The sequence below is a fragment of the Ceratotherium simum genome, chromosome 13 (genome assembly GCF_057802395.1).
Source record: "Ceratotherium simum simum isolate JZ-2026a chromosome 13, ASM5780239v1, whole genome shotgun sequence".
In the NCBI taxonomy this organism is placed as follows: Eukaryota; Metazoa; Chordata; class Mammalia; order Perissodactyla; family Rhinocerotidae; genus Ceratotherium; species Ceratotherium simum.
This window is the reverse complement of record NC_141912.1, coordinates 46,123,408-46,151,016: the sequence shown is the minus strand read 5'-3', so window position 1 is coordinate 46,151,016 and position 27,609 is coordinate 46,123,408. Positions and strand designations below refer to the sequence as shown.

Below are 27,609 nucleotides of genomic sequence, written 5' to 3'. Positions count from 1 at the left end.
TCAAATTATAAGAAATCAGTACTGTCCAAGAAAATCCAAGACACATGTCCCCAAATGAAAAGCACCTGGTTGGGGCTCAGCTCTCTGCCGTCCCTCCTCCGCAGTCCAAATCCAGTCCTGGCTGCCAGTGCGAGAGAAGTTGAGTGTACCACAGCTCCCATCGCCTCCTGGCCCCAGATCCTTCGCTGGAACAAATGCGTTGGCATTGGCCACGATGTTCTCTGAGCAGCCGTGGTTCTGTTTACAAATAAGGGCCAAGATTTCCTTCTTCCTAAGGCTCAGCATCACTGGCCTCACTTCCTGGGACCTGGAAGCAAGCAGAGTACTCCCTGGGTTTATTCTGAGAAAACTGATCATCAGAGCCACATATCACGAAGAAGACTCCGGGATGTTCTAGAAACCTCAGTGAGCTCACTTCATCATTGGGGTGATCATTCCCGCTGATGAAAATGGATTGAAGGATTGCATTGTGGTTATTATCACAACAGCGATTGCTCTCATCCTGCCTCTTTTTCCCTCATCACCTCCCAAAGCCCACATGAAAGGCAGCGTGGGCAAACTGGCTCCCACTGTGTGCCTTGCTTTTTCCTCATCTCCTTCCTCCATTCAGGCCTGAATCCTCAAATTGCTCCTGTCTTCTCTCTTCTAAGAGGTGCCCCCTGCAGTGGGCCATGCTCCTGGCTGATGCTGATGGAAAAATAATCTGTCTGTAGCACTGGCAATCTTCTTTCCCTGTCATGTTCTTGGTGGTTTGTGTCTACACGAGTTCCTTCCCATCCTCCCCCCTCGAAGCCTGCCTGGCTGACCCATACCACCAGACCAAATCCTCCTGCAGCCTGCTCCGTCCCTCTCTACCCCAGAGGTCAAAGTGCCTTCTTCCCAGCTTATGTCTCTCACTCCCTTTTAATAAAATCTATAAGACCCCTTAAGTAAATATATGAAATAAGACCATCCCCATTTGATATATAGAAAATTGAGGCTCACAGACTTCAGCTCAATATTAAGCAGAAATTTGCAATTAAGCCTGTAGAAGTGAGTCGCATCAATGGAAGGGTACAAAGAGAGGCTGGACCTTTGGAGGTAGGAGCTGTGTAATCTAAAGTGTCATCTATTGTAAGACACTATTATTTTAAGTACCACTAGGAAACAAAAAATGCTTTCACTTAAACTATAACATTTTGATTATAAGACGCAGTCTGATTTCAAAGTCGTCAAATGTGAAAAAATGTGCATCTTAGTTGATTCCCATAGTCCTTTCCAAATCTAACATTCTGCTACTTCCTCAAGGCTACTTGACCTTGAGCCACCCTGTTGGAAAGAAAGTCAATTGAGGTCAACATTGCTTCCAGATCCCTCCGGGATAGCTGTCCTAACTCCATATCCAGGAAAGTGTCAGTTCTGCTCTCTGTCTCTCCTGCCTGGAAACAGATAGCACTTATCTCCTAGGTCAGGGGTTGGCAAACTTTTCCTGTAAAGGGTCAGATAGTAAATATTTTGGAGTCTTTGGGCTACACAGGCTGTCGGCACTGCTCAACTCTGCTGCCGGAGCTATAAAGCAGCCACAGACGATACGTAAACAAGTAAGTGTGGCTGTGTTCCCATCAAACTTCATTTGTGGACACTGAAATTTGAATTTCACATCATTTTCAGGTGTCACAAAATACTATTCTCCTTTTGACTTTTTTCCCAACCATCCAAAAATATAAAAAACATTCTGGCCCTTGGACTATAATTTGCTGCCCTCTGTCTTACTCCCAGCCTGCAATAGCAAGTTCTCTTCATTTCTATACCCCTCAGCCTCCTGGTCTGTAACACGGAGATTATAATAGTGCTCTGTTTTGTAGCATTGTCATGCGAATTAAATGAATTTATGCATTAAAGCACTTAGGATAGTTCCTGGCACACAGCACCAATATGCGATAGCTATTGCTGCTGTTAATTTCACAAATATTCCCCCAGGTTCCCTGGTGTCCACCATCTGGACTGGGCCGCCCAACTTTGATGGGCCGCCCAGCTTTCAGTGTAATGTAGAAGCATGTGCTGCCCTCTTCTGGCGGGTGGAGGAATCAGTGCTAGAGATGGCTAACCATGTTTAGCATAAGGAGGCCTGGGGATTTTCAAGCATCTTCTGCTTACAGAGACTCAGTTATGCCTCAGCTTTGGCTGGAGGTTCCAGAAAAGGCCAGGTCTCCTCCGGGGGCTTGAAGCCACCTTCTGTTATCTCTCCCCCACACCCAGGGTGGGGCATGTCCACCAGGCCTGATGGATCCTCCAGGGGTCGCTGGCGGCCCAGTGACCACCTGCCCAGATGCTTCTTTCTCCCTTTCCTCTCCCCCTTCCCCCACCTCCAGTCTTTACTTTTATGAACTTCCTTGACCTAAAATAGGAAGGTGTTTGAAAGGATTTGAAGCGGCCTGGGAGGGCTGTTAGCCCAGAACTAACAAGCCCCTTGCTATCAAAGGCCCCGTGCTTTCTCCCAAAGCATCATGAAAGCCAACTGCTGTCGGGGGGTGAGGGTGGGAGGAGGGAGGTGGGCAGGCGAGGTGGAGCGTTTTTCCAGATTCCCCAGGATGTGGCGAGCCCTGTTTAAAAGCAAGCGTGTGTATTTATTATTCTAAGCCACTTCAATCACAAGGCGCTTATTCCCTTCTCCTCTTCCTCCGTCCCAGCCCTCAGCCCCATATCACAGTGGGCCCAGTCCACAGGCCCGGCCTTTCCCAGGGGATGGGCATGGCCCCCGCCTCTCATTCAGCCTCCTGCTCTGAGGTGAAGCTCAAATGCGGAACCCGTATAGGAATACGAGTTATAATGACCCTACTCAGAAACAGGAGTCACGGAGGTGGCCGTGGGGCTCCATATCTGTCCTGTGGGAAACCCCGACTGGTTCTTTTGGAAGAGGACAGCTGTGTCCCAACTTGGGACAACTGGTTCCCTGGAAGAAGCCCTCAGCCGAGGCTGTTATCATAAGGGAGGCTCCAGGGTGGTCCCCGGACCACCGCAGGAGTGAGGATAACGAGGTGACTGTCTTGCCACTTCCTCATAAAGCAGCCATTGCCAGCTGGTTTCAAAAACGCCTCTGGTCATAAAGGAACCCTTCAGGCTGCCTCCCTTGACCACCCGGCGTGCAAATAGCCACCTCGGGGTATTTGTTTGTTTGTTGGGTTAACGTTTTGCTTTGATTAGCATTCTTACAAGGAAAAACAAATAACCTGGGCTCCAAGGGACCCACCTCCAAGGTTTGGCGTGTCCGGCAGAGATGCAAGTTGTCTCACCCACTGGAGGGTCCTTGAGGCTGAGAGCAAGCGGGGGGGAAGGGGTGATTGTCTGCTTCTGGCACCCCCCAGGAGTGGCCCAGGGGATCCCTCCAGAGGGTCTTTGATTTGCTTCATTATTGAGGCGGATGCTGGCAATTTCTAATTTCACGAATTTCGCTCCTGAAATGAATCCTTGGGCAGTCATAAGGAAGGCGGTTGGTGGCAGGCCAGTGTGGACGGGGGCAGGCACGGGTGGGGACGGAGGGAGGAAGGGAGTGGGAGGGAGGATCCTGCGTGGGTGGGCGCATTCATTAGTGGAAGGAGCCGTGTTAGCTGTGTGGGCTCCCGCTGGAGTGGAGTGAGACCACCAACACCATTCCATGTGGTGGAATTTCCCGCCGTCTGACCAGAACGAGTTCTCCTGGCCTGGCCTGGCCTCAGCTCAAGGCCTGGGAATAAAGGAACATTAAATGACTAATTTGAACACGAGCTAAATGCTCTTTCACCCCTGGCTACTGTTACCTCATCCTGTGCAACCAACACCTCTTGACTTTGTGCGGTCTAAGAAACTCTCTCTCTACACGCACACATACACTCACAGCTTGTGCGCGTTCTGATATTTCTGTGCACTAGCGGAGACCATACATACCTCCTTAAATAGGGTCATATATCAATCAATCTGAAAAAAATGTGCTTGCGTGTAAAGTTGTATTCATGATGGGACGCAGCATGGGTCTCACAACTTTCCTGTGAAGCACAATGGTGTTTAGGCCACAGAAGTGCGGTAGTGTGTACGTGGGTATGTGTGTCTACACTCATTGTGTATGTATAGGTCAGGAGAGTTGTACTTGGTTTATACTGTGACTGCGCTCGTAACCCTCATCTGTGATTAGAACGTAGCTCTGAGGAAACCTTCTCTCCACTCTCAGGGGAGAATGGCTCTGGGTAAATTCACATGGAGAGTGGGTTCCCCCATTTCTGGTAGAGCTGGGGCTAAAAAGGACAAGATGTGAAATCCAGGTGGTGTGCTGGACCTTCTAGCAAAAACTTCAAACACCCCAATTATAAACTCTCCTTGTCAAATTTGTCACTATCTTGTCCAGGCAGATGGGCAACATTCTCTCCATTTCACACAAAAAAAGGTGAAGCATGAAAAAGTGTTCAGAAGACACGATGGAGCCAATGATGGACACACCAGACATTTCTCAACTTTTAAACTCTTAATGCTGCAAACGAATAATACGAACACATAAGAATTGAAACCAGAGTGGTGTTCTGAATTTATCAGCGGCTTAGAGAGGATAATTCGTTGAAAAACAAAGTTGCTACACAGAACTTTGACTTCAAAACCCCTAGCCTTCTTTAAAAACCTGCTCTAGAGCTGTGGGTCGGGAAGGCAACCCAACACCCCTCAAGCCCATTCATAAGTTTAGCCTGAGTAATTAATCATTAGCTAAAGAGATGCATATGTTTAGGACTTAGTGTCAAGTAGCACTTCCTGTTGTTTGCCTTGTTATCCAGACCATTTTCCAACTTGAATGACATTTGAATCTGCTGGGGGTCTTGTCAAAATGCAGATATTGATGCAGTAGATCTGGGTGGGGCCTGAGAGATCCCGGGGGATTTTGTTGCCGCTGGTCCAGGACGGTGCTTGGGAGGTAGGGTTCCAGGCAGCCGTCTCCCTGAGGGGACATGCTACATATATCTCATTCATTCATTCATCGTTATTATCCCCAGAGCCGAGCTCAGCATCTGGCCCAGAGCACTTGCTCCATTGACATTCATTAAATGAATGAATGAAACACATCCCAAACACTTCAAGATGCCCCTCCCCTGTCTGCTCATTTACCCAAGAGATGAGGAAGGAGCCTGCCCTGCCTCATCAGTGTCAGGGGTGTTTTCTCCAAGCCGCATCCTGCTCCAGCCTGCCCAGCCCCCACCTTTAAGCCTGTCCCACATCACAGGCCCTTCCATTCACTGATTACTTTTGAAATGTCCCAAGCTCCATTTAAAGTTTATGATGTTCTATGACAAGAACTATCTCTCAGCTGAGAACATATGGTGCTCGTATAACCTGTTATATTAAATCAAGCCTCATGGTGGGGGAAAAAAAAAAAGAATTACCTCACTTAGAATCAACCAATAAAAGAGTATAAAAATCTGAACAGTTCTCCTCGTGAAGACCGTCAGTGTAGGGGGATAGTGTTTGCTCAAGTGGTATTATTCTTGTCACCCTAATTTTTATAACTACAGTCAAGAAACATTATATTCGGTGTTAAAGGTGAAACTTCACAAGAGTCAGAAGAGAAAACACAGAAGACTTAGAATTTAGTATTCTTCCAGCCAGAAGCCAGAGGTTGAATTATTTTTCTAGGAACCCCTGATTGAAGAGCATTTAATGATCTGGATCGTAGTAAGAAATATGTTTCTCTGCGCCCATGTCCAGAATCCCTTGCATTCCTGAATATTACAAAGAAGGGGTTTGAACCACGTGATTTCTCAGGCCCCCTGCGTCCAGTTCAACTCTGATGGTCACATGCCTGTTCATGTTTGCACTGACAGTTACCCATGTTTTATTTCCATTGTGAGGAGCTCAAGGACAGGTTTTACTCAACACTTTCCCACGTCTGGCCCTGGCCTCACTTCTACCCGTGTCGCTTGGCAGAGAGGTACAGGTTGGCGGTGGCCTCTGCTCCTGGTTTGGCTCTGATGACCCTGCAGGAGGACGTGTCAGGCCAAACAAATGGAATCCTTTCATCCATCCCCAAGAGACCAAGTGCTACCATTACCCCATTGTCAGCCCTTTAAGGAGATAAAGCCAGTTGCATAAGCACATAGAGATATATACCGTCCCATTTTAGGGTCCCTCCCCTTTCTTCAAACCCCAGTGAATAGCTGATTCTTCCAACAAATACTTATTCAGTATCAGGCACTGTGCACTGTGCAAGAATAATAATGTAAGAATGAAATATTGGCAGTATCTATGTGTGCTGGCAAAGGGCATGTTTGGCTGCATATAGTAGAAACCTGACTATGGCGGCTAAAGCAAATATTTATTTTATTTTACTTAGCAAAAACCCATATAGCATTTTACTATGTGTCACACCCTGCTCTAAGCATTCTTTATAAATGTTTACTTTCTAATGGGAGTTTGCTTTTCTCACATAACAAGAAGTCCAGAGAGTCGAGAGTTCCAGGTCGTTATAGTTACTTAAAGAAGTCATGGATCCAGCTCCTTAGAGCACCTGATTTTCCATCTTTAGTGACTTTCATTCTTATGTCACAACATGGATGCTCCATTTCCAGACATTACATCTGAGTTCCAGGCAGTGCCAGCTGCATCTGTCTTTTCTTTCCCAGAGCCTATCCATAAATTTCCACTTACATCTCATTGGCCAGAACTTGGTCATTTGGCCTCCTCTAGCTGAAAGTCTGGCAAGACAAGTATTTTTGATGGAGCACATTGCTACTCTGAAAAAAAATCTGGGTTCTGTTAGTAACAAAGAAGCTAAGAATGAATTCTTGCATATAATTCACTTTCAACTTAAGGTGTTTTTTTTTTTTTCAACTATGGTGAAAATATCTGATCTAGCCATGCCAGGAAAAGACACACTATTTCAAATTCTCCTTTGGGGTTGACCAAATCTGAATCATTACCCCACCCAGATTTTAAGAAACAGAAGTAGTATAAAATTGCACACTTAGTCTGCTGCACTCTAACTTCAGACTTTAGAAGGTGCAAAACTCATGTGGTAAAAAGCTGTGCAACCAAAACACCCAGTGGCTAGCTTCTCCCCCAGACTGTAACGCATGTGGGGGCAAGTGGGAGCACCCAGAGAGCTGCTCTGAGCAAGGGGGGCGGTGGGTATAATTGTGGCACATCTGGGAAATTCTGCAAAAGTATCAGTACCCCCAACCCCTGCCGAACTTACCCCCTAATGTTGCCTCATTGCATGACTGTTAAGAAGAAGGCTCACCCCGGTGGGACTGTGGTTAGGGCGGCAGAGTCAGAGCGAAAGGACCAGCTGAATACTCAAGAAAGGACTCTGCATAATTCATCTGGGGTAACAAGCACAATATTTATTATGCCCACTTTTTTTCTTGCAACTCTAAGAACTTATTAGCTTTTTTGTATGCTTTGATTCTTATACATCAACACCATCCCACATTGCACATAACAACCACTCACTGCAGACCAGACACATTCTAAGCTCCCCACGGGCGTTACTCATTGCAATTCTATAAGGTGTGCCGTGCTTTGATCTCCATTTTGCAGATGAGGAAATTGAGGCAAAGGAGGTTCAGCAGCCTGCCCAAGACAGTATGTGGCAGAGCCAGGATCCCCACCCAGACAGCTGGTCCCATGCTCTGTGCACTTGACCTGTGCACATTATACATTTAATAAAATGCATTATTTAAAATTCGTGTGGTGCTGAGTTTTTAAACAAGAGTAGGTAGGTCATTTAGGAAACTGTGATCAAATCAGTTCATAAACCATTCACAACTACCATGTGAGTTTCCTGAAATAGACTCAACAATCCCAGCTTTGCTGTTGGAGTCTTGACCCAGCAACCCATGAGGGGTGAGGGGCGCCAGCCTGACCCACAGTGGGTGCTGGATAGACACCTGTTTAACAAATGAGAGAACAGGCAGCTGGAAGAGAGTTTACAGGATAGTCACAGAATGCTAAAACCAGTAATTATTTAAATGTAGAGTTGTGATGGTAGGGTGGTAGTTTTTAAATTTGTTCATGGCTTTTTTATAAAAGATGTGGACATCTGAGGATAAAGCAAGACAGAATGTGGTTAAATCACTTCAGCCTGAGTGTTTGGAGGGAGGGAGAGTTGAGAAGGAAGGTCTCTAGGTCTAAATGCTGGAACAGATGACCGAAAAAGTCAGAATCTCCCTTGACCAGCTCAATCCAAATATTTGGACATCAGCACTAAACCTAATCTATGGCCTGATACTTAAAAATAACCTGTTATAAAGTACCCATAAAATGCTCACAGTTTTCGGCCCGATGCAGTCTGCGACATGAACTACGACTCACACTAATAGCTTCAGTCAGCATTTATGTCGTTCTTTCTATTAGCACAATGGGTTTTACAACCATTTATGAGTTTCTGGAAAGCTTAATAGAAAACACACATACATGTCCACTGTGGAAGATGCAGATGAGTTTTCTCTGCTTAAGGAGAGGCCAGAAGGGGTCGCCACTGCCCCATCGCTGAAGCCTGGGCCGGGCTCCCTCATGGGGAACACGTTCTGTCCGGGTTGTTCCGCTAGTTTACACCCTCCCTAGTGAGTCTCTGCAGTTTCCTCTTTGGCTGGCTTCATTCAGAATCAGTGTCTCTCTGTCTCTCTTTCTCCTCCTGTTGATAAACAAATATTTGGGGAGCTTACGTGGTATAGACTGTGTAAACAAAAGGAAACCTGAATCCAGAGACCTAAGTGATAATCTTTCCTTCAAATTTACTGTGGCTTTTAGGAGATTTAGAAAATTATTGGAATCTGGAATTGTCTATATTATCCATACCTTCCTGCATACTTTAAAAAATATCTTATGTAAAGCACGCCGAAGTTGTCCTAAAGTTCTTTACCATGCTGGGGTTTTAAACACAGCCAAATAATTTAATTATTTAGCCAAAAACTTGCCTTTAAAAAAAATTTTGTTGCTGTTGTTGTTGGGAATAATAATTCTGAACATAGGGAGAATCTAAGGTTGATTTGTGGAGCTGTATAAAAAAGATGACTCTTCACAATGATCCCCTATGGGGCTTGGAGAAGAAGGGATACAGAGGATCTGTCTCTTCTTCAAGGAAAAGTCCCTGAATCCCTTGGAAATATATCAGAGGGTGCCCCATTCAATCGGTGATTCTCTCCACTGAAGGTGGTGGCGGGAGCATCCAACAGGGTCCTACATCCCAATCCACCATAGTTCTAAGACTTGAATCCTGCCTCTGGAGTAAAGAATCATTTACTGGCCTCCTACTGGAAAGAACCATGGGAGTTTGTCATTTAACTCACCCTCCCATTCAAGGCTGAAACCTTTTCTAGAACAACAAATAATACCCATGGCAGCAGGAGCTGCAGACTTCTCAAGCCCAGCTGACACGGCACGAGGGAATAGCAGGGAATCTGTTGAAGTTGCCGCTACATTTTGCTTTCTCGTAAATCGCTGGGTGTCTTTCCACCTTTCCTGTTTTCAGCAGTGCCTAGAAACAGAGGCCTGGAATTGCTTGCCACATGTAAGCCCCTGGATCTTTCAAAGCCAGAGCCAATTTGACAACATCCTCCTCTCTGGCTGTGAGGCCAAGTCCAGTGTTCTTGGTCTGGCACCAAAGGTGGACATAATTCTCCAAACAGAGAAAATTTGACACACCCATGTAGCCTGGAGAGAACAACACCAAATCCAAAGAGATGATTCTAGGTGACTTGGGATCCTGAACATGTTGGGGAATGCAAGAGTGGGTTTCATTCTATGATCTCTCCAGGATTCTCCTTGTACCTGGGAAGTTCTGGGATGTTCAGATAAGCTTCACTTCAGGCACCCAACTTCTGCCTTGAGTTGATCTCTTGCCTTATGCTTTCCCTCAGTCTCTCCTTCCCTCCCATCCTTTCATACACTTAAGTTCTACAGCCGTAATAATAATAGCTATCTTTTGTTAAGTCCCACTATGCACCAGACTCTGTAGAAGACACTTTCGCAGGACTGTGAACAATCATAACCAATGGCAGGATTCAAACCCAGGTCTCCCGAATGCCGGAGCAGATGCACCACTCTGCTACCATGGTTGTCATCACAAGTCCTCTCAGGAGAGCCTGAGTCAAGGCTCTCTGACACCCCTGACCCAGGCTCGCTCTGTCCCTTCCCTGATGATACCAGTGACATGCTAGCATAGCCAGAGGGCCCAGGCACAGCAGTGGAGGACCCACCAAACCTGAGAGAAAGCCCGTCCCCATCTTCTACAACTCTGCTGCCATTCCTGCCTCAGCGTGGTCTGAGGACTGGGCATAGATATTGCTTTAACAGACAAAAGCACTGTGGGGTTCAGCCACCCCTTACCTGTTATGTGTTCCACAAAGGTCACTGTGGGTCAGAGGTTGTGACCCCGGTTTCCACCTGCTTTATAATTTTGCCTCTATGTGGTCATTCCTGCTTATGTAACCCAACTACAACTGGGCCACCTTACTTTCTCTTTAAGGAGTTTCACAATAGAGAAAAGCTACATGACTCTACTTCTCAAAACCTGAGAGATGACTGTGGATCTTTATGGCAGGTTTCTTGGTGGGAGGAAATTACACTGCCCATCATAATGCTGAAAGTCCTAAAAATCTCCTTAGAACATCTTTGTTTCTCCTCAAGATTGTACTCTTTACGACAGTACCTCAGTTTCTGCCCACCTGCCCTGCACCTCCTCTTTTCCCACCCCTCGTAACTCTCCTGGGCCTTGCTGCTGCGCCAGCCCCCTCCTCTCTCCTGGCTCTTTGGCCCTGGGGGTCTCATGTAGAGCAATGAGACCTCTCTCAGTTTCTAAAGGAAGTCTTCTTCCTCCAACAGGTGAGGGAGAAGTGATGTTAATTCTTATTATTTGATTTTTTTGCTCCCATCACATTTTCATTCATGTTCAAAACTATCAAATGTCAACAGGTGTGGCCATCTTTGTATTTTCTCTCTAAGAATATGTGACAGCCAGAGAAATCTCCACTGTGGTCTCCCTCAAACCATAGCTGTGCTTTTTTTTTGCCTCCTTTGTTTATATCGACATGATCTCCCATGAGAAGATGTAAAGTAAACACTTCATTCAATTCTCCAGGTATTTCTCAAAATCTAGAAATTTCTTTCTTCATGGACAAAACCCAAATGGATTTCTTACTTTTTGACCCAGATGTTTCGCTGTCACACAGACAATGTGACAGCATTGGCCTCGAGTACAGGCAGAGCTGCTATCTGTTGCTGAGAAATGATGTGAAGGGTCCTGGTAGGCTCTCTCCTCAGAGAGAACTCCATCTAAACCCAATCATGGTCACTGACAGCACCAAGAATTCCAGCTAAAGTCAAGCCATTAGTAGCAAAACACACATATGTTATCAAATTATCTGGAAAGTGGGGCATAAGGAGTGATGTTCTGAGAGCCACACGGTTGTCGGTGGAATAAGGGTGTGTGAGAAAGGTCTGCAGCACGAAAGGAAGATGGCGGCTGGGTGGACCCCCAAGGAGCAGTGGGGGGCCCTTGGCACCCAGAGACGGCTGTGCAGAGTACAAGAAGCTTAAGGTTTGGAATCTAACCACCCTCTTTTTAAATCCTGGTTTTGCTCCTAACTCATATAATAGGGTTACTATTTTGAAAATATTTTTCTCTTTGCCCTTCTGAGTACATGATTCTAATCTGTCCTAGGCATCCATTGGCCCCATGAGAGATGAGGATTTCTATAGAAGGAATTCTAAGAAAGAAAAAGGAATTCAATATTTAGCTTCTAATATTCAAAATAGCATTTTCAGCAAAACAGTAGCTTTGCAAGCCAAGCTATTGTCTTAAAGTTTTCTAAATTCCTTTCTCTCTCAATTTTAGCACATCGAGAACCATGCCTGGAGGACTTAGCTTACAGAGAAGAGATAGCCCTCTGCCTGTGCAGCAGCCTTGCAGGGAGCCTTGCTGCTCTGTGGTTGAGGGACCATTTGACATAGAAAAGTGAAAAGGAAAGCCACCCCTTCTGGCCCAGGGGATTTGGGGATGAAGGAGAAGAGAGAGGCAGAGGGGTCAGGGAACTAGAGATGTGCCATTTGGTGCTTTGCGTGGGTATCCTGCCAGGGCTTTGGAGGAAGGCCAGCAGCCCACCTCTGACCACCAGCCCACCTCTGACCACCAGCCTAGGGTGAACATCCCCATGGTTACTCTGGAAGGAGTGGAGGTTCAATGTAACTGAGAAGAGATGCAGGACCTGTAGTAGCTTCCCCAAGCCTTCCACCCCACAGATCCCAAGACTCCCATCTCCCCAGTGCCAGGAGGTCACAGGAGCCTCCTCCCTCCCACCTGCATTTACTCAGAGAGAAGAGCAGAGAAGGAGGCTTTCTGAGAAACTGAATATTTTTATGCAAAAGAGACTGAGAATTCCCTAGAGGAACTATTTAGATTGGTACATCAGACTAAGTTCTAATCCAGAATGGGTTAAAGTTGTTGTTTTCCCGTTACCCAGGAGTTGGGAGCTTATAAGGAAGACCACAGCAACAAAATAAGGTACATTCTCATTGTACATCCCAGGTGTAGTTTGAATGACTTATGTGTGTGCTTGCACATGCGGGTGTAGACTTGGATAAGTCTAAGACTCAATTTCTTTATCTGTTCAATGGGAAGAATAATAATTCCCATCTCAATAGCTTCGTTGTGTATATAAATGATAGGTGGCATAAACATCCCTGGACCACTTCTGAAATTCAGAATTGTATTTCTTGCTAGTGCTGGGAAACAGGATTAGAGCCATGAAAGGAACACAGCAGGGCAAAGGGTGCTTGGCCTGGGGCCAGCCCCCAGTAGCCACGATCTCCTTCTCCACGGGAGAGCTGAACAGGCCCCCATCCAGGCTGCAGAGGTCAGCAGAGGTGGACCCCTGGTTCTTATCTCTCTGCAAGTTCACATGCTGGAGAAGAAACCACACATGTGGAATTGAGTACAGCAACCTGGACCCACAGAGCTGCTCCTGTCCTTTCAAAGAGCACCTTTGACCTGGTCCCACTTCACGGGGATTTTGAGCCCAAGGGGTCTGCGTGGCTGTATGCTGATCAGTACGACTGCTGCACAAAGCATGCCAGCAAACCAGGCCTGAGCCGTGCTTGCAGGAGCTTGTTGGAGGCTGAGCGGGAGTCTTGGCTCCCTGGTCCCCATTCAGTCTCCATGCCCTGGTAAGAGTATATTATTTTCTTAGCTCAAATTGCCGTTTCCAAGTCATTATTTCTCTACGACGAGAAAACAATATTGGGTCTTATGTAATATCAACCTCAATGAATCTGGAAGCGATCATGGAATGGGTGGATTTTTTTTTCCTCCTTAAAAAAGAGAAAAATAAATTTGAGATTGTTTGCATATGGCTGAGAATATTTATGAACTATTCCCCTTGTTTCCTCATCCCATATTTTACCCAGCGCATTTGTGTGTGGTACGGAATAAATCTTTATGGGAAGGGTGGAGTGGAGAGAGGAAGAAAGCAGGGAAAGGCCTGGGTATCCATCAAGAGCCTGGGATGTTAGTGATCCTGTGTCTCTGGGTCCCCTGGTCTCAGGCTTCCTTGCTGTGATCTGAGGGTTACCCCGTCCTGCTACTCAGACGAAGTCTTTTGGAAGGAGGGTTTCAGATGCGACCACTGAAGAAATTAACATCTTCTTGTCATTCTGGTTTCTTTCACATCCCCCTCACTCTTACCAGAGCAGAAAGTTCGACACCAATGTTTTCATGACCTGGGTGCCGTCGGCCAAAAGAGATAATTAAATTCTATGTATGCCAGATTGAGCCAGGGTCAGAGGAATGAGTTGGCAGATAGGAGGGAAAAGAATTGGCAGAGAATGTATTGGTGCTGGCATTTGTTATTCGATAATATGACAGTGTGTTAGCACACAGGTGTATTGTGTCTATTTCCCTCTGGCCGTGCCTCTCAACACAGCTCGTCACTGAGAAGGATCCCAAGGGAGCATAAGGGATAGGGCTGTGTCTGTACATTAAATCAAGAAGAGAAGCAAAGCTCCAGGCTGTTAATTTCCTCCTCTAGAGACTGGGCCTCGGAATTGGAGCTCCTTAGAATCTCTCATTCTCTGCCACACCTTGGATTTTTGAGGAATATACTGACCAAGGGTATGGGGTGAGGGACAGAGAGCAGGATGACCGCCACATTTGGAAATGCAATAGCAATAGATAGCATTGATTGATGCCCTAGTATGGGCCAGGCGCTGTGGGAGGCACTGTACCTGCATAACCTGAGTTAATCCTCACAATGGCCGTATGAGGGTAGGGATCCTTAGTCCCATAGCTGAGAGGAGAAGACTGAAGCTTAGTGAAACTGAGGAACTTGCCCAAGGTCCCACTTAGTAAGTGCTGGGATTAGGGACGTTTCCGGGATTTGTGGGGTCTGAAGCCAACGCAATAAATACGAATAAGGAATTTTAAAACTCAAGTTCAAGGCCTTGGAAGGGGCCCATGCCATTAGGGGAACTTGAAGCTTAAATCTCAGCAGCGTTGCAGTAAATCTACCCTGAGAAAAGTCAAAATTTAAACACAGAGTTAGCTCCAGGCCCCGTGGCCCCTTCCCTGCCCTTGGCTCCTCTTCTCTCTGCTATGATTATCACCAACTGCGACCTTCACATTCCTGATCAAAAATACACAAACGGAGTGATGAGACCGACACAGAAAGGACATCCTCAGAACATGCCGACTTGGTATGTAACATGGTGTGTTGCAAGTATGACATAAGGCAACGACCATGCCTGTTGGCAAACTTGATCGTTCCGTCTCCAGAGATCACTAGAGAGATCGTTGACGCTTATCCAGAACTATCCTCCCAAGGAGCTTCAGTGGCTGTTCTAGGCCTCTTTTACTAAATTTTATGCTAGTTCCCAGACTGGGTAACTTGGCACAGACTTGTGCAGTGGCCCGCCCAGGTCTCCAAGGGGCATTTGGAATTAGAACCCGCAGCATCTCATTTCCCATCATATATGTCTTTCCTTTGGATGATATTAGTCCGTCAGGTTTCAACAGGCACTCTATTTGACTTTTCCTCTCTCCATTATAATCAAGATTTTGTCATAATCTCCATAACTGAAGGGGGTAGAGGGATTTGAGGAAGCGCACAAACTCCATATAAATCCCAAGTGCCTCGGTGGGAATAGGAGCATAATAAGTATTGTTTCGTACCCACCCTCTGCTGTTGCCGTTGAATAGGCTTGCAATTCCGTCCCAGTCTAGACAATTACTAAGGGGAATACAAGCATTTTTCCCAGCCCTGCTCAGTCTATTCTCTCAAACTGAAAACACAAAGCAGATGATGAAGTACAAGTTCAAATGCCACACCAGGGAGAAGGAAGTATTGAGAAACTATGTCCAACCTCCAGCCTGTTTCCAAACATTCCAGTAAGCGTTCAATTGATTTATCTTGGGCTGGTGTCATTTCATTGTCTCAAACAAAAGGCCTTCTATGAAAAGACAAACGCGGGTGATGTGAGGAATGGCTAACAGGAGGCACATTGGGGAAAATCTGAACCAGAGTACAGTCGTCTATACTGTACTCTGGGGCAGAATCCCCCTTTTTCTGCTGGAATTAACCCCAGGACTGATTCCCATTATCTCAGTGTCGCGCCCCAAGCCAGAGTCTGGGAAAAACAGCTGTTGGGGATGCAGCTGATGACACAGGTGCAGTGGCTAATGACCCGGCCAGCATCTCCTCCTCCTCTGCCCTCCAAGCCCAGGTGGACGGTTTCTGTGTTCATGTTCTGTGACTGGAATGGACTCTGCGATTCTGGGTGGAATGACTCTGAGTGAGTGACTTTCAGCAGTTGTTCTTTTGAGCATTTTGTTCTGCTCTTGTGCCTCAATGAATTATTGGATAGACAGTTATTGGGACGAGAATGGAAAAGTCTTCTGCCACATTATCTTTCTCTGGATATATATTCTTGGAGCTGTATCCATGATAGCTTTCCATGCAGTTGAGATTGCACATTCCTGGGGGAGCCCACCGCCTGGTGCACTGGCCCTTCCATTTGAGACAGCTCTGATTTTTAGAACAAACGTCTCTGGATTAAACTCAAGGATGCCCCTCTGATACCCATTGGTTTTCTAAGGGCAACACCAAACAGGGCCACTCACTTTCCTGTGTCGTGTCCTCCTGAAGTCTTGTCCCTGCCACTTCGCAGATTGGGTTAGTTAATGCTTCCACAAAATCTGGTGCATATCTCTGTCCTAGGACTTCTAGGCAGTTGTTATTTACTTATTTAATAGTCCTTTCTTTCTACAAAATTATTATATGGGGTAATTATGGAATATTGGCAAAATGTAGATAAGCAAAAAAGAAAGTGAAAGATGACTATTATTATTGCATCTGCTGGAGATAAGCACTATAAAAGCTTTGATATATATCCTAATGGTTGCGTTGCTATATTTATATTTTTTTTTTCAGAAAAAGGATTAGCTAGTGTTTATTGTTTGGTTAAGGTCTGCTTTTTCAGGCCATTTGAACTCTTCTACTGACTGTGTTCGTGGCTGCCAGGTAGTCTGTACTGGGTGGGGGGCTGGCAGTGTGATGAGGGGGACAGGATTCGGGATAAGCTACTTTACTCTGAGGACCCTGTGGCTGTATCCAGTGGCAAGAAGGTTGACTAAAGACACTTCTTTTGCTGTTCCATGCCAGCCCTTGAGAGAGGCCTGACCAAGGCACTGAAGAAGCTTGATGACTACCTGAACACCCCTCTGCCAGAGGAGATCGACGCCAACACTCGCGGGGACCATGACAAGGGGTCCCGGCGCAAGTTCCTGGATGGGGACGAGCTGACCCTGGCCGACTGCAATCTATTGCCCAAGCTCCATGTGGTCAAGGTGAGAGATCTCTACCCACGGGTGCTCGCCAGACCCAGCACCATCTCAGGCCAGGGTCACCTGTGTGGATGAGTCAAGGACTGTGCCACCTGCTGACCAAGAGGCCAGGCTCTGAAGTCACACCAATAGGGACCAAAGTAGCCTCCACTGCGTGCTGGCTGTATAGAGTCTCTGAGGTTCAGCTTTCACCTGTAAGATAGGCATATATTGCTCACTCCTAGGGTTGCTGGGAGAGTAAGATGGCGTGCAAGTGCCTGACATATTGTAAGGGCTCAATGTATAGTGGTTGCTATTGTTGTATCATACGTGGTTAGATACAGTCATAGCACTCCAAAGGCCTCTTCCTGTAGGTTCTCACTGGCCACACCCCAACCTCTCTATTAAGTGTGCCCTCATATGCACATTTGCTTTGTGTGCAGACCCACCTTCTCATACCTTCCAGCCACTCCCTAGGGCAGGCACCACCTTCCTCAACTGTCAGTTGAAGAGCTGGAGGCTGCAAGAGGTGACGTCATTTTCTTGCTATCATTGCGCTTACTGACCATCGTTGACATACAGTGTAATCCTTTCCTTTACAAATCTTAGGATCTGAGAGCTGGAAAGAAGGGAATTCCAGGGTCATCCAAAACAATCTCCCACCCCAAACTGGGCCACTTTCTGTGTGTCTGTGACAGGCTTCTGTGCCGTGGTGACTGCACATTTCTGGTGATGAAGAGCCCTCTGCCTAACGAGCCAGCCCTGTCATTTTGGACAGCTCTGATTAACAAAACATTCTCCTTATACTGAGCCCAAATGGACCTCGGTGCTACCCTGCTACCCTTTGTTCTCTGGAGCAACACGGAATAGGGCTGCTCTCTTTCATCTCATTTGGAGACAGCAGTTGTATCTCCCAAACTCCTCTAAACTAAAACTCCTCTAAACTAACACTTCTTCTCACACCCTTTCCTGCCCCCTCACCAGCCTAGAGAAAAATACAGTGGGACTGGAGAGTTAGATTGCCTTACTTTTGCTTGTTTGTATCTATTATCTCAGTCGGACAATAAGCTCTGTGAGGATAGGGACTTCTCCAAGCATGATGGTGGGTACATGGTGGCCCTTTAATAAATGCTAATTGAGTGACCATTTGATCACCTAGCTTGCGTCTCTATGATACCCAGTTTCTTTCGACCCTTCACTGAGAAGAATCAGGTTCAATCATTTATCAGTTGAATATCTGCCTATCTTTTTCAGCTGAAGTCCTAGGCTAGAAATACAGGCTTCCCTCCAATCAGAGCACCCACCAGCTTGAGCTGAAATCTTAGCTGTGCATACACTGGTGTTCCCATGGGCCTCGGTCAGAGCTGAAGACTGGGAGGGAATCACGCATGCCAGTGCTGACGGGCTGGGCAAATACAACCTATTAATATGAAGACACTTTGGGTTTGAGGCCAAGCCATTGGTCACTTATAGGTCCAGCCAAGCTATAACTCTTTGAAGTTGTTAGTTAGTGCACGCCCCAATGCACCCCTGAAACATCCTTCATTCTCTTTTCCTGAGGAACAAGGGTCACCATTAGGGACGATACGATTCTAGTTCAGTCACACTGTGTCAGAGAGACGTAATGGAAAGACTGTCCTTCTGGAAGTCAGGAGATCCAAGTTGTAGTCCTATATCTGCCACCAACTAGCAGCATGAGCTGGGGCAGGTCATTCAATCTTTTTGGAATTCACTTTTCTTATGCCTACAAGACGTGGATTATACTCCTTCTTGCTTCTTTATCCTCTCTTCTTTCCCTCCTTCTTTCTTCTCACAAACATGGGTTGACGACCCACTCAAAAATCGCTTATTGAAGAAGGTAAACAAATGGATCTCCCAGGCCAGGGGCTCATCCTATGATTCCTCCAGTTCTTCCCAGTCCTAGATGACTAAGTTACGCTCCTGTCCTTGGATGAAGTTCAGAGAGTTGTTCACTGGGAGAAGCTGAGGATCAGAAGGAGGATGGCCTGCGAGCGGACAAGGGCTGGGCCTCACCTCCTGTCTCCTTGGATTTCTGCTGATCCAGCTTATCAGATCCCAGAGACCTGGCAAACTTCTGCAGTGCAGAAAGAGCCAAGGGGAAGCCAAGTCAAGCCTTCAGTTTGGCATCCGACGCCAAAACTTAATCTGGGCTGTGGGAGCTAACTGTTTTCATATGAAAGAGTGAATTCAGAACATGAGCATGGAAGTTCCTGCAAACGTCACGGCTTTGTGTGCACATCCTTGCTCTTTTGCTCTCTGTCTCTCTCCTGGCTCTCTTTCAGATTCATCTTCATCCGTTGAAGCTGAGTTGCTCAGGCCCGGGCACTCACTGAGAGCCTGGTTTGAACTTTCATTGTCTGGCTCCCTTCTAGTTCTCATCTGCCCGAGTCAAGCCAACTGTGAGCAAAAACAGGCTCTGTGGCCAAGGCTCAGGGTGCACAGATCCGAGCAGGAAGGGGCACGGTGAGCCTTTCTAGCCGCCACTGGAACCCTCACCTAGCACAGTGACCTGTTCAGCCTCTAAAGCGAACTGGAAGGGAGATATAAACACAAATATATATTCATAAATTGTGTTTCTGCTGTTTTAAGGCTCATTTTATATCCTTTAAAAATTTGATAATAGATTCTAGCATGGAGAGACTTGAAGCTACTTTTTTAATCACCACTCCTGCCTGGATTTGCTCAATAGCCAAGACGGCCTCTTCTCGAAGGCTCTTGGGCAAACCCAAGGGACCTTCACCTTGCAGTCAACAGAGGGAGACCAGGGACAACTGACAGTGGGCATAGGCCCCAGCGTTTGCTTGTGGCGAGTGCTCTGCTAACCGACTCTGTTTCCATCACCTTTGCCTATTAGCCACAGCGAAGGTGGACAGAACATTGTGGGGGTGGCTCTGCTGGTGACCACATCAAACCAGTTATTTTAATGGAGAGAATTTATATAAAGAAGTACTAAGTACTGAAGAACAGAGGTTCCACTTTCAGGAGCAGTTACTACCCTTAGGGCAGGGGGGCAAAGGGAAGAGGGTGGAATTGTCAAAACTTAGAAACTAGATGAGCGGCCCCGCAGAGCTGAACCTCGGACCTCCGAGGTGGAGTGCTGCTTAACTGCTGCTGGGGCCCATGTTCAGATGGGGGCCCTTGGGGCTGGGACCCAACATCTGCAGCAAGGTCACTGTTGCGTGCTGGCCTCTCTGAGCTGGTGTGATGACATTGGTTCTGCCAGTCTTGGCAAAAGGCAAACTGAAGTCCCCTGCTCTTACTGGAGCAAAGGAGACTCTGGCAGGAAGAGGAAGTGGACAGGAAGGGGCATGTGCCTCCTCCCTCCTCCAGCCCTGCAGGCTCTCTCTCGCGCCCCCTCTTGGCGGAGCCTAATAGGGAGTGGCTGGCAAAACAGAGGTGTGGTTTGCACAGTCCCAGGCCCAGCGTCACAAAAAAACAAATATGAGGGTAGATTTGGAAATAAGCAACGATAGCTAAATCACTGGCACAGGAGGGGTTCTGAGTAGAGCTGTTCATTTATCATTTACATATGGCTGAGCAGCAAAGTGGAAAGAACTGTGGATTAGGAAGCCAGGACTGTAGTAAACATTAGCGATTACTCAATAGATATTGGTTGAATTAATTATTTTCCTGTGTCACATTGTGTAAGCCACTACAACTCTGTGGCTTCCGTTTGCTCATTGCCAGGGATCATCAGTCTTTAAAATTAAATGATGTTATTACATTTGACACTGGATGCACTTTGTCTGATAGGATAACTGAGGGTGGTAAAGACTAAATACAGCTGTTATCGAATCCCTACTTATTTAACCTCTCTCTTTGCCTTGCTTTTCTCATGTGTAAAATGGGACTATAACTCACTCTTCCTTACGGAGTTATTTAGAGATTTAAGTAGTTTGCAAAGCACTTAAAGCAGTGCTGGGGCAGAGCCCATAGTAAATAGATGTTTGCTGTTGTCACCACCCTTGTCAACGGCATGACTGGGATCATCGAGGGGTACAGAGACGAAGAAGCTGCCGTTCCTGTCCTTCTACTGCTCACAAGCGAAGGAAGAGGGAAAGGATACTGGGCAGTAACTGCGATTCTGAGTAGAATGGAGCTTAGCGTTATAACAGAAGTTCAGAACTGATGGAGGAGGATGGAGGGCGAAATGCATCCTCCTTGGCGATGTGGTGCGTCTATGAGACCGAGCTTCTCATGCAATAGATCATCGTGGTCCGTCACTCAGCACCACTTTCCAGGGAACCCCACACATCACTGGCCCCTGAATGAGGATGAAAGCCCAGAGAGGCTGCTCTGGGAGGTTCCCTGAGTCGGAGGAGCCCAGGGCCAGCGGTCTGGAGACCTCTCTGAAAAGAAAGCAAGGGAAGGAGTCAGAAGTCAGTGCTTCAGGAGACAGGCTACTTTTTGCGATCCCCACCCTGGTCCCCAAGGTCTAGAGGCAAGACTAGCTAATGTGCAGGGCCTAGTGCACAGGGAAAATACAGAGGCCCCTGTGAAAAGAGTATTCAGAATTTCCGGATGTTGATGGCAGAGCATTAACTCAAGAGCAGGACCTTTCTGAGGTCGAGGCCCCATGTGACTGCACAGGTCACACGTCTTTGAAGCCCTCCCTGGCTAAAAAGACCTTAGTCAAGAGCCCACCCTGCCCCATACCTATGAAGGAATGCATGCAAATGGGCAAATGTGGGTCTCAATGAATTATAATAATAGGTAATGTTTCTTGAGCACTTAGTACAAACCAGCCACCCCTCTAAATATTATATGTGTATTAACTAATTTATTACTCCAAGGTAGGTCATATTATTACCTCCATTTTAGAGATAAAGAAATTGGGGCTCAGAGAGGTTAAGCAACTAGTCCAAGGTCACACAGTTGTTAAGTAGTAGAGTCAGGATTTCAGATCTAGTCAGTTGCAATTGAAAGCCATGCTTTTGACCACTACACTACTGTTTCTCTCGACACAAACGCCATTTCCCCAGAACGCCCAAGTCCACAGCCCCCAAGTGTGGCAAACTACAGAGAGAATAGAAATCACTATTTGTTCACTCCCACATCATACCCTGAACCTACATGTACGTGCCAACATCTAACTTAACTTTTTATGCTTTGCATCCCTTTCTGTAAATAAGGATGCTTACGGAAAACAAAGTGGATAAGGGAAAAAAGAAAAAAAATTGTCTATGATTCTATCAGTCAGACATAACCGCTGGTAAGATATTGGTATACGTACGTCTAGTCAGCATATGTATTTCTCCAGATGCGTTATACTGCACATTAAATCTAATGCTCTATCTTGAAGAGTTTTCAAGATCACAGGAATTTCCTCTGCAGCATCGTTTTTAGTGGTTCCCCAGTATGCCTTTATGTTTATGTATGATAATGTGTTTATCCATTCACGTAGTGTTGGATATATGTGTCACATACCATTTTTTGCTATTCCGAATAGTCCTGTGATCATATATGTGTAGCTAAATCTTTGTGTACATCCATGATTATTTCCTCAGAAAAAAATCCCTGGAAGCAGAATCACTTGGTCAAAGGGCAAATTGTATTTGTTTAAGAAATAGAAAAGAAAAGAAAAAGAAAGCAGCATTGCCACCTTGCATTACAGACATTATGCTGATGGCCCGTGTGACGCATGGAGGGTTTTCCTGCTGTGTACACACCCTGGGTCAGGCCACTAACACCTTCTCAATGATTTGCTTCATGCCTTCACACCCTCTCTGTTCTGTCACCTCTGTCGTAGATCGTGGCCAAGAAATACCGCAACTACGACTTCCCGGCTGAGATGACAGGCCTTTGGCGGTACCTCAAGAACGCCTATGCCAGGGACGAGTTCACCAACACCTGTGCAGCAGACAAAGAGATCGAGTTGGCCTACGCCGACGTCGCCAAGCGCCTCAGCCGATCCTGAGTCGGCCGTCTTGCCCCGCCCCCGCTGCAGAAGAACTCACCTTCCCCCGAAGGACTCCGGCTTCACAGGCTCCTCTTCCGCATCGCCTCGGGAAACATTTGTTTTCATCAGGTCACATCTTGCTGGCATCATCGAAACTCCAGGTTGCTGTCTTTTATGAATGTCAGCGCCAACCCCACCTGATTATGCAGGAATCTGCAAGCAGAAATGATAGAAATAGTCAAGCTCGCAGCCTTTGGGCCTGGTCTGGGTTCAGCGTATTCGGGGGCTCAGTGTTGGAGAATCCAGATATGGGATTGTCGCTGGTCCCTTCTGCCAATGTCAAACTATCTCAGATGTGTTAGGAACCTGCAACACCGTGTCCTCTTCCACCCTCCTCTCTGTCAGTAACTCCACGGCCCAGGACAAATGCCATCTTAGTTCTTACTAGACAGAGATCCACTGCTGTTGGGGGCGACAGAGAGAGTGAACGGAGAAGACGGAGCAGCCTGTGGACTTTGGCGTCTGGCAGGCACACCTTCAGTCACTCACTAATTTCTGACACTCCGGTCCCCTTGGGCACTGAAGGCCAGATTGGCAAACCACTCAGACACGGTCTCAGTTTGCTGCAGTGCCATGAAGGCTGCGATGCCGTGGCGCACCTGGCTGATGATGACCTCCGTTTCTATGCTGTCCAGGCCTTGCCAGGAAAGGAAATTGGCATGCGATTCAAAGTGGGGTGACTGGGAAGGGAGGGGAGGGGAGCAATGTCGATGCCAAAAGGCCCACAGGGGCCTACCAGCCACGAAGTGTGCTCGCTTAGGGTAGCTATTTCATTGGAGATTACCTGCCTGGGTTTGACTATATTTACCTGTGAGTGAATTTTGGTCTGTGAGAAAGCAGATGGGGGGAGGTGGAGGGATGAGTGAAGATAAAGAAGTTCTTTATGAGGCTCAATGTTCCCTGGGAATCTTTAAGACAGGTCTTTTCTGTCATGATCTAACTAAGTCTTGAACTGCTGATGTCATGTAACTACCAACCTTATAGCAAAAATGCAAGAATTGGCCAAAAATGACTTTCCAGTCTCTTTAAGTTGTTTCTGGATGCAGGTCTGCTAGCTGGGTGCTCTCGGACAGCCACTCATGGCTGATTCAGCTGCAGCCTCTGATGGGCAAGAGATCCATTTAGGAGGTGGCATGATCATGGAAGACCTTAGGAAGAAAGTCCATGGGCCTTTCTGACTGGGAAACCATGTGGTTAGAACTCAAAGAAAAATATACGCCCATCTAGGTTCATTTTCCTACCATCTGACTCAACTGCCAGATGAAAACAAGGGAACTTTTTTTAGCTAGTATTTCACTCCTTAGACTTTCTCCTTGAGTTTCACCTCCTTAAAAGCTTACCCCACTGGAGCATGGGGACCTGTGCAGAGGAAACTAAGAAAAATGAACTAATCATCGGCCCCCTCTCCCAGTGAACGCCCTATGAGAAAATCCACCCGCCACAGCCATAGACCCTCACCTTCAACAATCCTTCCTTCTGTGTTGCGTGCTGCTCCAGGGTGAGGCTCCCAAGTGCCGGAAAGCCCCAGGACTTGGCTCATTGCTCAGCGAGGGCAGGACAGCACGGTCCTTTCCATAGAAACATCAACAAATTCTAACCCCGGCACTCTCCAGACCTACCTGCCTCCTGGGATCTCTGAATAAAAAAAGTGACCCATTGATCAGAGCAGAAGGAGGAAGCAGAGGTCTCCTGTAGCCCATTGAGGGAGAGGAAATTTCTCAGAACATTTTATAAGCCCGAGAGCTTTGCAAAGGCAGAAGGAGTTGATTCATTTCCACTTCTAAAGAAACCTTTCCGTTGACTCCCTGGAAACTTAGTCTCTGGAGATGTTTAAAAAGGAGAGCTGGTGAGGAAACAGTCCTTTTTCTGTAGTGAAAGGCCCCAAAGTGGCCTCCTGGGAGATGAAAACTTGAATGATCCCAAAGGCCTTTTGATTAGTGTAAAGTCCTGTTGTCCTCCTGGGAAGTCCTTCCCTGAATCTAACAGCACAAGCGCGATGACCTAAGAGGCAGTTCACTTTCTCGAGACCCACAGGGTAGTGTTCTTGAAGCACTTCCGTGTCGCATGCCAGTGTGACACAGAAAACAAAAGGACGCCCGGGGAGTGGCTCCCCTAGAGAAGTTACTGGATACTAAGGACTCTGATTTGATATTCAGAATTCAGCAATTAGCGAGTCTTTAAAAACAGTCTTTAAAAACAAACAAGCCAAACCAAATCAATATTGTTGTTTCTAGATGTTCCTTCTGTGGTTGAGTTAGTTTTACATAAATAACAATATTATGGCACTGGAGGAGGCACTTATATGATCGGCTGTAAGCATTTAAAAGAGAAGGTGGAGTTACAAATAGAAGGCACTTCCGGGTACTTCTTTTGAGAATATCTTTTCATTTCAACTGTAGGTTATCATATAATGCCACTGACTATCGACTTAGAGCTTTAATGTCTGACGACCAGATTTATCAGAGTATTTTTAGATAACAATAATATTACCTTCTGAATTTTTTTCAAAAGAGATTTTTCTCCAGGTCCTTCAGGCTCCCTGGCTTTTGGCCATAACCTTGTCACATACACAGCAACTCATTTCCCAGCAACAGTGTGGTGAGGTCCTGAGGTGTCCCCAGAACCAACGCATGGAGTATTGAAGGTTTGCAGTTTGGACCCCACACTCCAGAGTTTTAAGACCCCTTGACATTGGTCTTGAGTGAATATTGATGACTCAGAAAGCATTTCAGTGGCACTGAAAGGGGATTTATTTGGGTGGAGATCCTATTTTATTTTGGATTTATTTCTCTCCTCTGACTTTCATGTCACTATTTTTTGTGAGGTAGTGTAGTGGGAGGCAGAGGCAGAAGGAAGAATCAAATTCAGAGTGACTGCGTTGAATTTACTCCTCTATTCAGTACTGCCTACCTCTCAGCTTGGCTCAGAAGAAGGTATTGGATAAGATTTTAATAGCTGTAAAAGATGAGCTGGAGAAGTAAAATCTGGATCGTTCTAGAGCATATCCTTCTATTGTGTGCCTCATCTCTTGACAAAGGAAGTCAAATGCCTGACAATTCAGAATCACAGGCATGAGTGTGACTATCTTATTTTGAACAAGGGATATGGCTCCCTGGCACCAAACTAATGAGTTGAAAAGTGAAAAATACACTCAATCAGTTTATTTGGCCACACAATCTCAGACTAGTTTCAGCTTCCCAGGAAATGCCACTGTCCTCAGTCTTCATTTCTCCTGCTGGTGGAGCCAGCAAGGATCTTGGTTTTTCATTAGAGAAAGATTACGTCAAGAGTGATGTTTCCTGGGCTACGTTTTCTAGCAGTTGTCAAATGAAACAACAAAACCTCTTCACAACACCTGTGCGCATTGGCCATTCTACAGACAGACAATACCAAGCATCTTAGAATTGTCACAAAATGGATCACCGCCTAAAATAGACCCCGAAGATGTGAGTCCCAGGAATCAGCAAGACCTGGACAAATGGAAGTAAAAGGGAGGTAGAGTCAGGAAGGTACAGGGCTATCTAGTTAGAGTTTTCCATTGTGAGAAACCAGTAAGTCTGTGTCTAAAATTAAACTGGTCTAGTGACAGCAGATATCCACTGGGTACTTCTATGACTTATCCCTATTCCCACTGGCCAGGAGCCATTTCAATAGCAGAGCAAATCAAAATGCTGGCGTTCCCCTTATTAGAAAGATGAAGCATTAACTCATGGTTAAAGCTAAGTTCAATGATTCCCAAAGGATCACTTCCTTATTTTTTTGTATGACATTGTATGAATCTTAAGCATTAGAGACAGAAGTGTGCCTGTGAAGCATCCCGGTTCTGATATTAGGGAAATGTGGTCACATCATTGGCCTTGGGGCCCTTTTTGCACACAAGGCCAGTTGTCTTCTATCCAATGCTCTTTAGCATTCAAACCAAACAACATGTGCCCTCCTCATGAATGCATGCTCCTCTCCCTTTGTCAATATTCTTCTCTCAGCTTAGTTTCAGGATATTTCATAATTAAGTATGATCCAAAGTGTGTATGATTTTATTTAATATTACTTAAGGAAATAGATCCAGTGCTCCCCTCCTCAACCAAAAATGAAATAAAATATTGCCTCATATAGGGTTTGGGCTAATCTGTGTTTCTATAAAAGTAATCTGTTTTTTGACATAACATAGTTTTAAGGATCCAATTATCTAAAGTATTCTATGTATAGTTAGAGATTTCACAATATTGACTATGCATTTATTTAAAATATAAAATATCCAGTTGATGTTTGAATTTGTCTTTTGCTGACTACCTGGTTGTTCCATTTTATAAGCTGGGAAGTTAACTAATTTAGCAAAAGATGCCTAGCTTTTATAAAAGAACAAACATTTCATTTTATAAAGACACTCCAAATGATGGTTACTTGATTTTCTCAAGACCTTTACTGTGGTGATAAAATAACAGGACTTGCTTTCAAGCCTTAATAAATGTAAATTGCCTTTTAATGAAGATATTGCTGAGTGTTTTCACATGACTAAACCAGTTATAAATTTGTTTCCCAGTCTTGATTGGTATTTACTGATTCAAATAAAGTTGGTTTATTTTCAAATATTACAAAAGTGATCATCAGATTTCTTATTTGAGGTGGGGATTTCCTATGCTGTTTTAAATAAGTGTGAAATACTTCTTTTTTTCCAAATAAAGATTATTCTGTTTTCCCATTATAAAATAAAATACATTGATTCTCTTAAAAATCAAAAGCAAATTAAAAGAAAAAGAGGAAAAAGAAGAGAAGGAAAAGCAAAAAGCTTGTGACCCAGACATCCCAAACTGATTTTTATGTTAGC

The 27,609-nt window shown here is 45.8% G+C and overlaps 1 protein-coding gene across 2 annotated transcripts in view; it reads left to right on the top strand.

Moving 5' to 3' along the window:
• Positions 1-27,353, top strand: part of CLIC5 (CLIC family member 5) — a 159,462-nt gene extending 132,109 nt beyond the window's left edge. For both annotated transcript variants that reach the window (XM_004424060.3, XM_004424061.3), the window contains exons 5-6: positions 16,644-16,828; positions 22,575-27,353. In XM_004424060.3, the coding sequence (XP_004424117.1) occupies positions 16,644-16,828; positions 22,575-22,742 (353 nt within the window). In that variant the 3' untranslated portion in view covers positions 22,743-27,353. The remainder of the gene's footprint in view (positions 1-16,643; positions 16,829-22,574) is intronic.
• The last annotated feature ends 256 nt before the right edge of the window (positions 27,354-27,609 follow it).